Source organism: Bubalus bubalis, chromosome 10 (assembly GCF_019923935.1).
Source record: "Bubalus bubalis isolate 160015118507 breed Murrah chromosome 10, NDDB_SH_1, whole genome shotgun sequence".
Classification (NCBI taxonomy): Eukaryota; Metazoa; Chordata; class Mammalia; order Artiodactyla; family Bovidae; genus Bubalus; species Bubalus bubalis.
The window spans coordinates 54,922,448-54,940,158 of record NC_059166.1 but is presented as its reverse complement, the minus strand read 5'-3'; the positions used below and the strand labels follow the sequence as shown (position 1 = coordinate 54,940,158).

General features: G+C 32.7%; 1 protein-coding gene across 2 annotated transcripts in view; it reads left to right on the top strand.

Annotated features, from left to right (window-relative positions):
* Positions 1-17,711, top strand: part of ASCC3 (activating signal cointegrator 1 complex subunit 3) — a 339,061-nt gene that overhangs the window by 205,853 nt on the left and 115,497 nt on the right. For both annotated transcript variants that reach the window (XM_044924341.1, XM_044924342.1), the window contains 5 exons: positions 145-369; positions 6,688-6,807; positions 10,966-11,130; positions 13,432-13,518; positions 14,379-14,555. In XM_044924341.1, coding sequence (XP_044780276.1) covers positions 145-369; positions 6,688-6,807; positions 10,966-11,130; positions 13,432-13,518; positions 14,379-14,555 — 774 coding nt within the window. The remainder of the gene's footprint in view (positions 1-144; positions 370-6,687; positions 6,808-10,965; positions 11,131-13,431; positions 13,519-14,378; positions 14,556-17,711) is intronic.

The window sequence follows — 17,711 nt, the reverse complement described above, 5'->3', positions numbered from 1 at the left end:
ATTTAACTCTATCACAGATAATGAAAGGATTAGTTAAAGTACACTTTTGAGATCTTGCCATATTTGCCTAATTTCAGTATTCAAGTCATCAGGATTATATTTGTGTGTGTTTATGTAAATTTTTATTAACTTTCCCTCATCTAGGGAACACAAATATATGCTGCAAAAAGAGGCTCCTTTGTTGACCTTGGAATTTTAGATGTCATGCAGATATTTGGTCGAGCCGGAAGACCACAATTTGACAAATTTGGAGAAGGAATCATCATAACAACCCATGATAAACTCAGCCATTACCTCTCTTTGCTCACTCAACAAAACCCAATTGAGAGCCAGTTTCTGGAAAGCCTTGCAGATAATCTAAATGCAGAGGTAAGAGCTAATAAGCAAAAGGTTGGAATGGAATCATCAGCTTCAAGAAAGACTAAGAAAAATAAAGGTTGAGTTGATTGCTGTTTTGTAATATTTAATAATACATTTTATTTCATACACAGTCATGAGACACAAGAGGTGGAATGGTGATATCCTTGATTAGATCAGAGCAATATAAAATGCAAATGAGAACTGATAACTCATTGCTAAAAGACTGCTTTTAAGTCACAAGGTTTTGTGAAAGGACAGAAATCTAACCACAGCTATACAAACTAAGGAAATAGTAATAAAAAAACTGTGTTCATACAAACTTTTATAAAGTTTATTATGAAGTATTTTATAAAGTTTTTATAAGGTTAATAAAGCTCTTCTGTTTTAGCTCATTTGATTAACTTTGTTATAGAAAATATGATTGCTTAAATTGAGCTACAGAATTATAATTTATTTCATTATGATGTGTTTTTGTGTTCAGACTTAACTAGCAGACCCTGGAACCCTAGGTAACATCTTAACTGGTAAAGAGGATAAACATTCTAAATTTAAGAACCTGTGTGTCAAACAATCAAACGAGTTTTCGCTGTTCTTATGGCCTTTTTTATTGTTGTGCTGTCACTCAACACTTTTCTGTCTCTACATCCCTTCTTACTATTCAAGTTGACTCAGTTTTTGAAAGTAGGTGGAATATAACTATTAAATACATGAATAAGTGAAATATTTGAAGTATTGTAGAAATTTCACTTAGATCTATTGATCTTATCTACAAGTCTTTTTAGAGGATGGAACACACACAGTATGCAATTCCTCTGTTAAGGAGTATATAGTCCAGAATGGGAGAAAAAGATACAAAAATACAGCGCAGTAGTGTTGGTAGGTAATAAAGTTCTAAAGAAGGATTCAGTAGAAGGAGAAAACACCTTTGGCCCCAGCATATCAAGAAAGGCTTTGTTCATGAAGGTGATAAAACTTGATCTGGGTTCAGAAAGTTAGGTAAGGGTTAGAAGATCCAGTTGGAAGTTAGAAAAAAATCAGGAAAGATGCTTGTTTCTCGCAGCAAAATTGTAAGAAAATAAAAAAAATTAGAAAATTAATTATGATGTTGGGATTGTCTCCAAAAGAAATACTATAACTCAATTTTTATCCTCATTGCCTACTATAATGGCATGGTTTTAATAATTAGGTCTTGGGTCACTAGGATCTATGATAGAATAGTCTGTTGTACAAAGATAGTAATAGTAGCAATGGACTGAGGATGTGCCAACCTACTGGGTACTTTTTGTATATTCTCTCAGTACTGATGCTCAGGAGAGATTGTTCTCAGAGAGATAGATAACTGGCCCAAAGCTCATTCAGGTACTAATTTTTGAAACTAGTACTGTTCAAACTCAAGTCTTTTTAACTACAAAAATAGTCTTTTTATTATAGCCTAGATTTCAATTATATAAAATGTGGTAAGTTAAAAATGAATACATTTCTCTATATTAATTAACCTTCTATTTGCCACCTTCTGAGACCAGGACTAAATATTTTCCAAAATGGCAGTAATCATTTCTCTTAATTACAATAAAAAGCAAGACTGTTTTATATAATGTTTCTAGAAAAGCATATTAAGAAAGCCTACATCTTTGTAAACTTAGAATTATTTTCCCTGATAGCTTTTTGTAAGTGGTAGACACCAAATAGTGATGCTTTTATGCAAAAGACACAGATGAGTAACTCTTGTCCTCAGGAATTCTTTTTCTTATGGACTATAAAATTCTATCATCAGTGAAACTATTTGGTCAATTCCTGAGAAATTAAAAATGAATTGTAGCCCACAGATTCACCTCATATTCATAAACTACTTATTAGTGTTTGTCATTTTCAGAAATGTCAACTGTCTGGAACCGTAATTCCATTTAATACTATAAATAACATTCAAATAACAAAACATATACCTTGAAATTTTTTGCTAATATAGTGAAGTATAGCCATTGCTAAATTTTCTTCATCTTATTTTGTCTACCAGACTAGTTCCCAATTAAAGTAAATTTTCTTCTTAAGGAAACAAATTCCCTTAAATTATAATTTGAATGTGAAATTAAATTTGGTAATCTGTGGAAGCCAAGTGTGAAATTAGTTTATACAATGAATGTGTGCTGTGCTCTCAAGGTAATGAGTTTTTCAGTCTTTAGATTCCCAAAATCTTTGCCGGACTGTATAGCAACAATGATCAACACCAAGGTCATGTTAGATTAGGAATGTTGCCCAGACTGCTATCCTTGATAACACTAGTTTAGAAGAACTGGAGAAAGTATTCTATCAAGCAGTCATTTTAATGCAGACATTTTATGAGGCATCTTTGCTAATTGATCCCTAATCGGGCTGACCGCCTTATGCTAACTAATGCCAAAAGGTCAGAAGTTCTGGCCCTATATATACCATTTCATTCTGCTCTGTTAGAAACACTGAAGCATGTTTGAGGCTTATGAAAATTTATTCAGCAGACATGACTGGGTACCTCGTCTGTGCCAGTGCCCTGTGGTCCATACTTTAAAATGTATTAATCTTTCTGTAAGTGTACATACATTCTTTGTACAGAGTTCCTCGCATCTACACAGCAGTGCATGTGCATATGCATGCTCAGTCATGTCTGACTCTTTGTGACCGCATGGACTCTAGACCCCTGGCTCCTCTGTCTATCATCCTCTGTCCATCTCCGCAGGGTATAATACAAGCACCTTGTCTTTGGATTTATGGCCTCAGTAGCCTGACATCTTCCCAGTTCTGACTCTGGTTACTTTCCAGTACAGCTCTTCTGCTCTAGATAGGCTCTCAGTCTATTTGCTTCACCTGTACAGCACTCATCTTCCCATGTTTAAATTAGGAATAGTGTCACTAGATTGTTGTGAAAAGCTAACACACACCTGTGCCAAGTTGTTATTCAGTACAAGATGATACCACTTATATTACTTCATAGTCCCTTTATGCTCAGCCCCAATTATACTTGCTACCCACACAAATTTTAGTGGAATAAATAAACAAATAGTGGTATAAATGTTGTTTGCATACATGTACTAGAGGGATTTGTGTATGCATATGTATTTATCTAAATATGATTATTACATTTGCTTGTTTAGTTTTATTTTATTTCAACTAGCTTTTTAAAAAGTACATACAAATAAACAAGATAACTGTAATGAATAAAGTTCAAGTAGATAAATCAGATACAAAATGATACTTTGAGCCTTCTAAATTACCAAAGTTAAAATAGATTATTTTTTTCCTCTTTTACTTAGCACTTAAATCTCTGTTACACTATATACTAATGGCACTTTTATAAGTTATACATGTTAGGTGTTTATCTTTAAAAGCATTTTTGAATACATATTGTGTCCTAGGCACTGTGGATAATGGTTTCATAGATGTCATCTTAACTAGTTACATGTATCTCACCTAAGGGACTACAGAACTTCTTAAGACAAGGCACCAGGCTATATTTATTGCCATATCCATTGTACTTGACTTACTGGCTTCTTGTATGATTATTGGGATGAATGAATAAATTTCAGAGAGATACTATGAAAAATACTTGTTCTATATAAGCCTCCTATCAGATCAGATCAGTAGCTATTGCTGCTGCTAAGTCGCTTCAGTCATGTCCAACTCTGTGCGACCCCATGGACGGCAGCCCACCAGGCTCTCCCGTCCCTGGGATTCTCCAGGCAAGAACACTGGAATGGGTTGCCATTTCCTTCTCCAATGCATGAAAGTGAAAAGTGAAAGTGAAATCGCTCAGTCGTGTCCAACTCTTAGCGACCCCATGGTCTGCAGCCTACCAGGCTCCTCCAGCCATGGATTTTCCAGGCAAGAGTACTGGAGTTGGGTGCCATTGCCTTCTCCAAGTAGCTACTAGGAGACCACACATATTTGCAAGTAAATTTTTATTGTTGTCACTAGGTGGCATTCAAGGATTAATCTTACAGTATGATGTACCATCATAAATTTACATTCGTTTTTCTGAGTAGTCTTTTCCTTTTTGGTAAACATTTGAAAGACTTGTATTACTTGATCCAGGTTTTGCTACCTACTTGGTCTTTTCCTTTATTCTTATCAGTGCCCAGCAACAGCTAATTACCAATTATTGTTAATTTACTCTCTGATTTTGAAAGTAATATGAAGTTTATTTTATTTTTTATAAAATTTTCTACTCAGGAGTTGTGTGATGTTATTTTCAAATATCTATAAATGATAAGGGAATTGATACAATCCAACTCAAATAATAGAATTAAAAATGGAGAATGCTGTAGGATATCTTGCCATATTATCTAACTAGTTTCCTTTGCCTAAGCAGACTAAAAAATGTTTAACTGTGATGTTTGTAAATATTTAGGAAGTCTTGTAGAACTCACTCCTTAGGTAAATTTTAATTCTTGTTACACTTTGTTTTGTAGAAAGTCTTACAGTTCACATTTTAATAAATGCATATGTTTACTTATACTGTGGTCAATTTTAGTCATTAGTTAATATGTAATGTAAATTTATTTGTTCTTTCCAGCTTTATGGAGTTATAATTGACATGACATTGTAAGTTTAATGTTATACAGTGCAATAATTTGACACACATATGTATTTGTGAAATGTTCACCCCATAAAGTTAGTAAACACTTCTTCACCTCATGTAATGACCATTTTGTCTGTTGTTATGTTGAGAGCACTAAAGCTTTACTCTCGTATCAACTTTCACATATAGAGTACAATAGGATTACCTATAGTCATGATGCTATATATTAGATCCCCAGAGCTTACTCATGTGCCTGAAAATTTGTACCCTTTAACCAACATCTCATTTTCCTTACCCCTCAACTCCTGGCTACCACCATTCTGCTGTTTATGAATTTGGTTTTTTTAGATTCTGTATATAAAGGAGATCATACAGTATTGTCTTTCTCTGACATATATCAAGATAGTGTAATTTTTTTAAAAGATAGTCAGCATCTGCCTTGTCATTTATTTAGTTTTGGTCATTTATTTAAGGATGAATAGTATGATATAATACTATAATGGTATTAAATTGCTATATGTCATCTCCAACTAAATAAAGATAGCTAAGCCTACACATACTTACTTTACAAAATTAATTATGCAGAATGTAAATTATAATATGAGAATAAAGCAAACATTAATGGTTATATTTTCTTTAATATTTTATACTAAAATAACAGGATTCATTTTTCCTTCTTGTCTTCTAAAATTTGGTTATTTAGGGTGGAGACCATCAGTTATCCTTTGATTAAAGTATTACGATGTAAAAATTTTTTCAGCCACAAATTCAGGAAAAATTATTCAAATCTGAAGTGGCATAACTTGGATAAATTTGTTAATTAAAATGAACACTCTAAATAGAAGCAAAATGACTACCTATAGATCCAGTGTCTAAAAAAATGTATTTTTAAGATTTTTCACTGCAGTTCTGTGTTAAGATCATTTTCTAGCAGTTCCATTTATTACACAGATTTTATATGTTATTGTTTTAAAATTATTAACTTTGGTTTCATTAAATTACCATTTTATAAAGTTACATTAAAATGCTATGTTTAAAAATTTCAGAATATAATCTAAAGAAATACCAGTGTTTATTATAATTCAAATTTATAAATAACTAATTTCTCCCTAAGATAAGTTTACCAATAAAAAGATTAAAACCACTCCCTGTTCTTATATGAATTTTGAGGTATATATGTTATTAATATGTATAAATCCCAATAAAATATTTGTGCCAAAATTATTGCATTTACCATTGTATTTATATTATATATTTATACTAGTTATGCTGCAAATGGGAATCTTTAGAGGAAAAAAATTAATGTTATGATACCCTTTGTTATTTTGGTGATGACAGTATACAAAATCACAATAAAGAGGGATAAAATCATCAATATTATGTTTTATTTGTGGTACAGTTACATTTAAAACTATCAATAATGTTGTCACATTAAATGAAGCCAAGATTTAAAAGAAACAAGAAGAAGAAGAATTAATGAATACCAAAATGTTTTTAATACTATATAAAATTAAACGGGAAAAATAATCCAATGCAATAATAGTAAGTAAGGTCAGTTTTGGCAGGTAGCATATCTAATGTACTGTTCTCAAATGAAGCAGGGCTGATTTTTAATTAGTTGGAGAAATGTCATGGCTAATAATTATGCTTACCTTCTTTTAAATACATCATAGTGATGCATTTTAAAAACTTAGCTTTTGACAAAATGGTCCTTGATGCAATGTTTATATTCAGCTTTAATGCATTAGTTTAATTTTTGTTATATTTTTGATTTGCAGATTGCTCTGGGAACGGTTACTAATGTGGAAGAAGCAGTGAAGTGGATAAGCTACACTTATCTTTATGTACGGATGAGAGCAAATCCATTAGTATATGGCATCAGCCACAAGGCTTATCAGGTAAAAAAACTCATTTATTAAAAAAAGAAAGTCAGACCTCCTTTTTAGTTCTCTAATCCTTTCATGGTATGAGGATAAATATTTGCTATTTTTGCCTCATCTGAAAAGAGTTAGGTACCTGGAAGAAAAACAGAGCTTTAATCTTTTTATAGAAAATACTGATGTTCAAGTTGGATTTAGAAAAGCCAGAGGAACCAGATATCAAATTGCTAACATCCACTGGATCATCGAAAAAGCAAGAGTTACAGAAAAACATCTACTTCTGCTTTATTAACTACGCCAAAACCTTTGACTGTTTGGATCACAATAAACTGGAAAATTCTGAAAGAGATGGGAATACCAAACCACCTGACCTGCCTCTTGAGAAATCTGTATGCAGGTCAGGATGCAACAGTTAGAACTGGACATGGAACAGCAGACTGGTTCCAAATCGGGAGAAGAGTATGTCAAGGCTGTATGTTGTCACCCTGTTTATTTAACTTATACTCAGAGTACATCATGAGAAACACTGGGCTGGAAGAAGCACAAGCTGGAATCAAGATTGCCGGGAGAAATATCAATAACCTCAGATATGCAGATGACACCACCCTTATGGAGGAAAGTGAAGAAGAACTAAAGAGCCTCTTGATGAAAGTGAAAGAGGAGAGTGAAAAAGTCAGTTTAAACTCAACATTCAGAAAACTAAGCATATGAAATTTGTTCCCACCACTTCATGGCAAATAGATGGGAAGACAGTGGAAGTAGTGGCAGACTTAATTTTGGGGGGCTCCAAAATCACTGCAGATGGGGACTGCAGCCATGAAATTAAAAGATGCTTGCTCCTTGGAAGAAAAGTTATGACTAAACTAGATAGCATTTTGATAAGCAGAGACACTACTTTGCCAACAAAGGTCTGTCTAGTCAAAGCTGTGGTTTTTCTAGTAGTCATGTATGGATGTGAGAGTTGGACTATAAAGAAAGCTGAGCACTGAAGAACTGATGCTTTTGAACTGTGGTGTTGGAGAGTCCCTTGGACTGTAAGGAGATCCAACCAGTCCATCCTAAAGGAAATCAGTCCTGAATATTCATTGGAAAGACTGATGCTGAAGTTGAAACTCTAATACTTTGGCCACCTGATGCAAAGAACTGACTCATTTGAAAAGACCCTTATGCTGGGAAAGATTGAGGCAGGAGGAGAAGGGGACAACAGAAGTTGAGATGGTTGGATGGCATCACCAACTCAGTGAACATGAGTTTGAGCAGGCTCTGAGAGTTGGTGATAGACAGGGAGGCCTGGCATGCTGCAGCCCATGGGGTCGCAGTCGGAAACGACTGAACAACTGAACTGAACTGAACTGAAGGAAAATTAATTTTATCCCCTGTAATTATTTTACTTTCTTTATACCTCTTTTCTACTGATACTAATGATCTTTATGTTGTTAATCAATTTAGTATTCAGATGAGTTTCCATTTGATACTACTATTTTGCTATGTTTTTTTTATCTATTTTTTTAATTTAGTTTTTGGAATAAATTAGACATGAGGAAACTTATAGACTACTTTTAATAATAGGGTGATGTTGTATACAGTATGTTCCTCTTATCAAATCCTTCTAAGTCCTTGTTCCTAAGTTAATAGATAGCATTTATGAGTTACTATCTTAACAGTTTGGAGGCTGAATCGGTCCTGATGAGAACATAGACTGAGAATCAAATACATGTGGTTGCAGCTCTTCCTACAAACTTCACAGCTGTGTGGTCCACATAGCTTACAGATTCTGTGAGATCTTGTCTTTTCTTTAGAACTCTGCTTTATACCCTGTAAATGCTTCCTAATTGCAGATAAAATCCAGTTATTCTCTAATGAATATACTATTTCACCACCATCATATCGATCTTCACTGGTGTTAAATCAAAATTAGAAGAAAGGTTGAATTTAACTCAGAATTATAGTCTTCCTCCAGTCATTAATTATGCTGGCTTAGTTTGTATATGTATTCCATGGTGTTATCAAAGCTTCCCTGGTAGCTTAGATGGTTAAGAATCTGCCCGCAATGTGGGAGACCCAGTTTCAATCCCTGGATCTGGAGAATCCCCTGGAGAAAGAAATAGCAGCCCACTCTAGTATTCTTGCCTGGAGAATTCCATGGACAGAGGAACCTGGTGGGCTTCAGCCCGTGGGGTTACAAAAAGCTGGACATGACTGATCAATTAACATTACGTTAACATTGTAGTTTTCCTCCATTTATAAATAATAATGGCTTAGTTTGTGTATACATTCCATGGTGTTATCAAAGCAGATGGCTATCTTTTTTCTTCTTTATTTTTCCTTTTCATATACAGTAAATGTGACCATGGAGAACTTTTGAAACTCAAGATTTAGGAGGGGGAAATAAAAATAACAGCAACAACTAGTTACGAAGCTGTTCATCTGAAATCACTTTATTTGTATATTAAATACTTAGGTTTACTCTTTTACTTAATACCTAAGTATTAAGATATCTAATACTCAGGTATCTTCTTTTACAGCCAGATTGCTATAAGCTATAAAATGTAGATGTGTTGTAACCTGTAACTTTATACATTTTAAAGAATAAGGCACTAGCTTATTACAGATACAGGCTTTGTGAGACAGGTCAATGGTACTATGAAAGTATTCTGAAGGAGTAAATTTAGGAAGACAAAACACAACTTGTTTTTTTTTTTTTTTCCCATGGGCTAAAGCATCTCAAATCTCAACATAAACATACCAATTGATTTTTCTTAAAGTACCAGGTTAATATCAGAAGTCATTTTTATATGATTTTCTAGTATAAAAAAGTGACTTTTTTTCCCCCTTCTGAGGTACATGGTTTTATAGCCTTCACAGTTCAGATAACTAACCTTTTTTCTGACCTACGTGTTTTTATTACTCAATAAGAATTTACAGCTATAAAACTCATGTGAACTAACACAAATAATTTAATACTTTAATTCTTTTTAGTGGTTTAGTAATATGTGATTAATAACATGGTTTTATAAGATAAACCTGAAACATGTATTATGTCACTTAGTGAAAATATTTAAGACCTTTTTGGGACTTCCCCAGTTGTCCAATGGTTGAGACTTTGCCTTCCAGCACAGGAGGTAAGGATTTGATCCCAGGTCTGGGAGCAAAGATTCCACATGCCTCACGGCTGAAAAACCAAAACATTAAAAACAAACAAACAAAGAAAAACCCCACAAGCAATGTAACAAATTCAATAAAGACTTAAAAAAAAAAAAAAACTTTCTGTATTTGCTAATATGACTCTTGATTCCACCTTACTTCCCTACAGTTGATTTTCCTTTGCCTCATTTTTTTCTGATTTATTCATTTGTTGTAGCTATATTTGGTGCATGAACAAGTTGATATAAAAATCTGTTAGAACAAACAGTAGGAGTATTAACTCATAAATTGATTTCTGAAGTATTTTATACTTCCCCTCACCCCCTTTAGAAGGTCATACTTCACTTTATTGCTTGTGGCCAGACTGCAATCTTCAGGACTTGGTGTGTGTACCTGTATGTGTGTCTATATACATATATTTACACACATGTATCTTAGTAACAAGAACATTTATTAATATCTAGTGTTAATGTCCTTTCTGCTTAGAAAAATACTGCAAAGTGGTTTTCCCACCACAGTTATGAAAATTGTTAGAACACTAAAACCATGCTTTTTAAAAGATAACTTTTCATTTATTTTTATATACCCTTATTTCAGCAGAGGAAAGCATTCTCACTATCATTTCTTAAAACAGCTGATAAAGCAGGACTATGATTTGGTATTTTACAATTCTTATTTATTTTAGTGTGGGAGGGAGAAAACAATGATTTTTTTCATGTATCTAATTTCTAATCCTGATTAATCTTAAAGATTATAAGACTATACAGAAATTTTAGATTCTAAAATTTACTATCTGAAAACAATATACAGATTGATAATTTTCATTAATTTTAAAAGCTTTCTTTATGTATGAAATAAAATATTTTCTAATTGTTCTAACTTTTAAAAAATGTATTCTTTTAACATTGTAATAAAAATTTATGCTAAAGCATCAATAGAAACATTTAATTTCCATAAATAGATATACCTTTGCAAATGATGACTGTCTGAACAATTAGTCAAGTGTTTTTTTGGTTTTTTTTTTTCCTATAGATTGACCCAACATTAGCAAAGCACCGAGAACAGTTGGTCATTGAAGTTGGACGGAAACTAGACAAAGCTCGGATGATTCGTTTTGAGGAGCGAACTGGATATTTCTCCTCAACTGATTTGGGTAGAACTGCTAGCCACTACTATATTAAATACAACACTATTGAGGTATTATACTGAGTGGAACAAATAGAATAATATGTCTGTTTTTAAATGTATATACTTTCTGGACTTCAGAATATAATATTACTATGGAAAAATAAAAGCTACTAATGGAACAAAATTCATTTAACTTTTAGGAATTCAACAACATGCACTCAGTAAAGATAAGAAAAAAAAATAAGACTTTAAATATTCAGGACCTTCTTGCCATCCTGTTCTATGAGTATGTCCCAAGCTGTAGATGAACCCAAGCCTAAAACCACTGAGCACATTAAACCTGGGGAATGAATGCCTGAATGATTTAAAGTGGGGACTGTTGGCTTATTGATGTCCATGAATAAGAAGTTGAAAAGTTAATTACAAATTATTGAGAAACACTGACCAAGAAGGACTATAAAAACTAATAAAAATATTAGGGCACTCAGCTGTACTATTTGGACAGTTTAAGAGATTACTCAAAGGTAATTTGTACTACACAGTGGTATCCTTGCCTGTTGCCTTTTAATGTATCTTATGTAAGGTAGAGTACCACCATAATATCTACATTTTAAATACTACATACTTGTCTTCATGTGTATTTATATACCTATGTATGTACCTTCATTGGAGAGGGAAATGGCAATCCACTTCAGTATTCTTGCCTAGAGAATCCCATGGACAGAGGAGCCTGGTGGGCTACATATAGTCCATGGGGTCTTAGAGTCAGACACGACTGAGCGATTAACACGCACATACACACGTACCTTCATGTATTACTACATGGTAAAACTTAACAGTGATTACCTGTGAAGAGAGGATTTAAATTTGAATGGAGGAAGGTAGATCAAGGTGAAATTTTACTCATTACTCTTTTTATAGAGAGAAAGTTTGAATTTTCTATGTTCACTTTTATTTTTGTTCTTAAAATTGTTTCTTAAATGAAAAAGTAATAGAAATCACTAAGATGAGATTTCTTCAAGAATATGAACACCAAAGCCTGTATAAAAGTTGTGTACGTGTTAAATGTTTTGTACTTATTTAACATCTGCTTATGCATATAACATGTTTCAGAAAACATTTTCATGTGCTTAATAGCTTTTCCTCCCTTGCCACATTCATATCTCCTGTTTCTATAGCACTTTGTGTGTGTGTGTGTGCGCGCGCTCAATCATTCAGTCATGTCTGATTCTTTGTGACCCGGTGGACTGTAGCCCACCAGGCTCCCCTGTCCATTGGATTTTCCGTGTGAGAATACTGGAGTGGATTGCATCCCCTTCTCCAGGGGATCTTCCCAGCCTAGGAATTGAGGAGCATCTCCTGCAGCTCCTGCATTGGCAGGTGGATTCATTACCATTGCATCACCTGGGAAGTCCCATATATCACTTTGAAAGTGTGAGTCACTCAGTCATGTCCGACTTTATGTGGTTCCATGGACTGTAGCCTTCCAGACTCTTCTGTCCATGGGGTTTTCCAGGCAAGAATGCTGGAGTTGTTTGCCATTCCCTTCTACAGGGGATCTTCCCAATGCAGAAATCGAACCCGAGTCTCCTACATTCCGGGCAGATTCTTTATTATCTGAGCCACCAGGGAAGCCCCATATAGCACTTTAGGTTTCTTCAACGTCTTTTAACATATATTATCTCACAACTGTGATCTCTTAGTTCCTCAACCCACAACATTTCCCCCAGCTCTCTACAGCTTGCATCACCTACTCATGTCCACTTGTTTGTCCAATAAGTTTCCTTTCTCATTTGTCCACCTGGTAGTGTGTTGCTGGCAAACTACATCTTAAGCCTGTTTGCAGCTCACTTTCAGGAACTCTAGCCTTTTTTCAACTGTATTTTTATTCTGATCTTTTTCTTTGTGATTTTCTGAATTTCTGTATGCCCTTAGTAACAATATTACAATATCTTTGCCAGAATCTTCAGGTTACATATTTTTAGTTATCCCTCCATCAATTTTATGTGATACACAATCAGCTTAAAGTCAGAGAATGGTATAGATTTCCATATGCCCATGCTGAAAATGAGCCAAAACCAGAATGCTATGCTGAACATTGTTTTAGATATCTAATGTAGGCCTCATTAACTGATTTTATTGATTTTTTTTTCTTCTTCTAAAGATCTTCTCTAGCTAAATATTCTTTTTAGCCTTTGGTGACTTTATTAATTGTTTAATGATTTGGAGCAGTGTGCTACAAACATTGTAACTCTGCATATTCTAGGGCTCAGATGTCCTTTTAGAATGTGTGATTTATAGTCAGGTTTTGAATTTAAAATATTTTACTAGGCCTTCTATTTTAATCAAATGTAACACTTACTTTGGCAGACCTTCAATGAACTCTTTGATGCTCACAAAACAGAAAGTGATATTTTTGCTATAGTCTCCAAAGCTGAAGAATTTGATCAAATCAAGGTAAGATTGCTTGAAGCTTGAATTAAATGCATATGTCATATATGTGTTTATTCATTTATAAACATTTACAATAAATTGTTATTCCTGATACAATATAAACTATATGACACTTCACATTTTGAGTACCAGCCATGTTGTTCCATTTATCAACAATGTCCAGTATTATAGATTTTGATAGTATTTCATACCTGACACCATTCTTTGCTCTCTACTGCAAATCAAATACAATTTAAGTAGGTTTTACGGTAATGAAACTATCATAGAATTTAGTGTGTAGATTTTGGTTTATTTGCAATGTAAGGTTCACTGAAGAAAATATAAAGGACATGCATGATTCAGACTTAGATATGAATATTTCTGTACTCATATTGTAATTTAATCTTATTAACAGTGAAAACTTTAATGCTTTGAATCATAGTACTTCACAGTTTTAAGCTATGAATGTGTTATACCATATAAAAATATATGACTGTAATGAATGCATTTGAAGATAATTCAAGTTTGCTGTAATCCATTTGGGCAGAGGTTTTACTCTGGTCAAATAAAAAATGAAATCTCATCAATATAAGGATGGTGAGGTCAGAAGATTTAATTTTTGTGGTGTATCAAATTTTTATATGTCAATGGCAATTTTAATATTGGTGATGAATAATAAAATGTAGTTGTATCAGTCTCAAGGTAGTTTTTCATTGTATTTTATTAGTAGCCTATGAAAAAATTGTTTCTATTTTAATATACAAAAGAAAAATGTTGAGTAATGACATGGAAACTTTTAGAACACATGTAGTATGGTTTAATTTCAGTGTAAACATTTTAAATAAGTCAGCCCAGATAATTCTATAAAATCATAATTCTTCCAGGTCAGAGAAGAGGAAATAGAGGAGTTAGATACCTTACTAAGCAATTTCTGTGAACTCTCAGCTCCTGGAGGTGTAGAGAACAGTTATGGGAAAATAAACATCCTACTTCAAACTTACATCAGCCGAGGGGAGGTGGACAGTTTCTCCCTCATATCAGATTCTGCATATGTTGCACAGGTAAAAATATTGCTCCCTTTCTGTTTTCTCTTCCTTGATTACTTTTAGAGATTCAAGGAATTAATTCATGCTATAATGTATTGGTTCATGATTGACATGCTGTCAAATCAGCATTTTATCTTAGAACTGGTTCTGTTTAATTTGTATGTCTTTTGTTTCATTTTATGCTATTAGATCAGGAACAGAGGTCAGATTTGGTTGTCATTTTGGCTTTTTTTTATGTTGCTTTTGTTTACATTTTAGCATGTAAAAATATCAGTATCTGATTTTTTTTCTGTTTTAAATAGTCAAGTTCATTTCTGTTACTTAGAGCAATAGTACAAAAATATTTCAAGCAAAAAGAAAACATTATGGAAACTTTGTAGCTTTTCTCAAAAGTTAGAAATGTAAACAATTGTTTTAACCATTAGACAGAGTTTAATAAATGTACCTCATATCATATATTCAGTATGATATATCTTTTATTTTTAAAAAGTGATCTTCCCTACTAAGCTGATTCTTATAAATTGAGGGCTGAAAGAAAATTAATCCACTGGGACAACCCAGAGGGATGGTATGGGGAGGGAGGAGGGTGGAGGGTTCAGGATGGGGAACACATGTATACCTGTGGCAGATTCATTTTGATATTTGGCAAAACTAATACAATTATGTAAAGTTTAAAAATAAAATAAAATTTAAAAAAAAGAAAATTAATCCATAAATTGCAGCTCATTAAATATTTAGTTTTTAGAATTATCATAGTATAAAATGTTGTAATATTTATGTTTTTATATTCAAGAACTCATACAATATATAAAGTAGATTTGTGTGTGTGTGTGGTATATACCTTTCAGATGAGAGGTTTTCCTTCTAGGGAGAAATATTTTTTATCAAAAATACTTTTTTCCATTATTTTTATTGAGTAATGCCTCTTGTAGGTTAAGTAGAATAAAATGTTAATCATCCTTTAAATATAGAAACTATTGCATTATGTGGTTTCTTTTTGTAATTTTGTTCAAAGACTTAATATAGAAAAAGTGTGTTTGTGTTAAATGAATTACTGTTAATAACTATGTATACACCAGAGTACTTTGAAACAACTGTAAACATGAAATATTTACAAACATAAACCAAAATACATTAGCAAACAGTTTGAATGAAATGCAGTAATTTAATCAAAGTAACCAAGAAACTAGATGATGACTTCAAATATAAAGTAAGTATGGATGTGGTGAAAACATCTTTTTTTTCATTTTGCAACTCATATGTTTCTGCCATGGAAAAATATATGTATTCTCAAAAGCCTAAAGCTGTAGAAGGAACCATTGTTTTTAAAGTCTTTTGTTTTACCTGTTTTTCTGAAAGATAATATATTGTCATTTTATATAATCTAATGGTTTTGTATTGAAATAGTTAATGATTTAATGAAAAGGCAAAGTTTTACTGCATTCTGGATGGATAATCTGACCACATTTCTGCTTGATTCAAGATTATGAAGATATTATCAGAGACTGATTTACAAATTGCTTTACAATATAAAACTCATGGTCTCCTCATGATTGGTACCCAGAAAGTCAGTCTCAGAAGGTTGAGGATGTATCTCAAGGCATCCCTGGTTCTTCTTAAATAGCTCCTGTTGGTTTATCATTCTTGACTGTGTTAAATAAATTTTGTTGAGTTTGGGGGTTTTTTATTTGTTTGTTTGAAGTTTAAGCCATTACTAGTTCCACAAGCACTGTCAGATCTGTAAAATGGTACTTCCTTCTGTACTCCTGAAACTTTCTCTCAGCCCTTAAAATAAATCCTTAGTTTTTTTTATTCTATGGTGTTATAAAGGAGCCTGTATCTTCTGCATGTTAGAGATTTTGATCATTGTTCCCACCCAATTTGTATCATTCCAGATTAAAATGTCCTGTTTGTATTATATCACACAGAATTTCTCTTTCCATTTCTTTTAGGTTTTAGGGAACAACCACAGGCTCTGAAATATTAAAACACATTTTCAAACACAGTTGAAAAAATTAGGCTGACAGTTTTTAGAAGAGCATCTATAGGAATACTTACTTGATAGCTATAATAATAAAAATGTTCAATTTATTTATCATTTTAATGCCTAATGAGAGCCATCCTATCATTTTTGAACCATATTAGAGATAGCCTCACATACTTCTAAATACCATTTTTTAAATTTCTAATACTGAAACAAATAGTCGAATTTATCAAAAGATGAATAATACTTTTATATAAAATGTAAAACCAAAGCCCTTAACTCTTATGATTATTTTTCACCTCATAATTTCAAGCCATATCATGTTTGCCTTTTTTCTATTTAAAATCTCATTATTTTTAATCTGTTTTTATGATTTTGACCAAATTTAACATTCCTCATGTTCAAATTCACATTATTAGATATTATAGATGTCTCTTAAGTCATGATTTTTAAAATAATCTTCCGTAAAACGATCTGAAAAGTTAATAATAGAAGGAAGCAAAACAAATGAAAACTAATTATGTGAAAAAGGGCCTCAATCATTGTGTCTTTCTATATGTCTGTGAATGAAGTTTTCCTCAGATCACTGAATTTAGAATCTTGGTGTTAACTTTGTTAATGTTTAGATCTAGCTTTCAGAAGATACTCTGACACCAACTTTCCAAATTATTAAAGTCACTAAACTTTAGTATCTTCATCTATAAAATCATAATATCAAGACCAAATGCATTTGTCATAAAAATTAAATGAGATAATATATATAAAGCAATGAGCACATTGTCTGGTTTGTAAGGAAGCCATTAAAATGGGTAGTTGCACTCATCAACATTTTTTGTTATTCTTTTCTCACTAATTTTTCTCTGACTGGATCCCAAGTCTTCTACATTTCTCCAAACAGCTTTATAAATTTGATCATTACACTGTATACCCAAGGACATCCACTGCTGTCTCTTAGATTCTAAATGGTTTCAATAACCTCCTAAATATTTTACATGCCTTTTGTCTCATCTGCTTCATTCCTGTTTAGGGAGATGTAATGTGGAACTTCCTAAGAACTTGGAAATAAAGCTATTCTTGGAGAATTAACCAGAATAGCATCCACATAAAAGGATCAATTATTCTTGTGTAAAAGTAATAAAGATAATTAGAGGTATATGAGGATAGATGTTGCCCACAATTAAAGGATG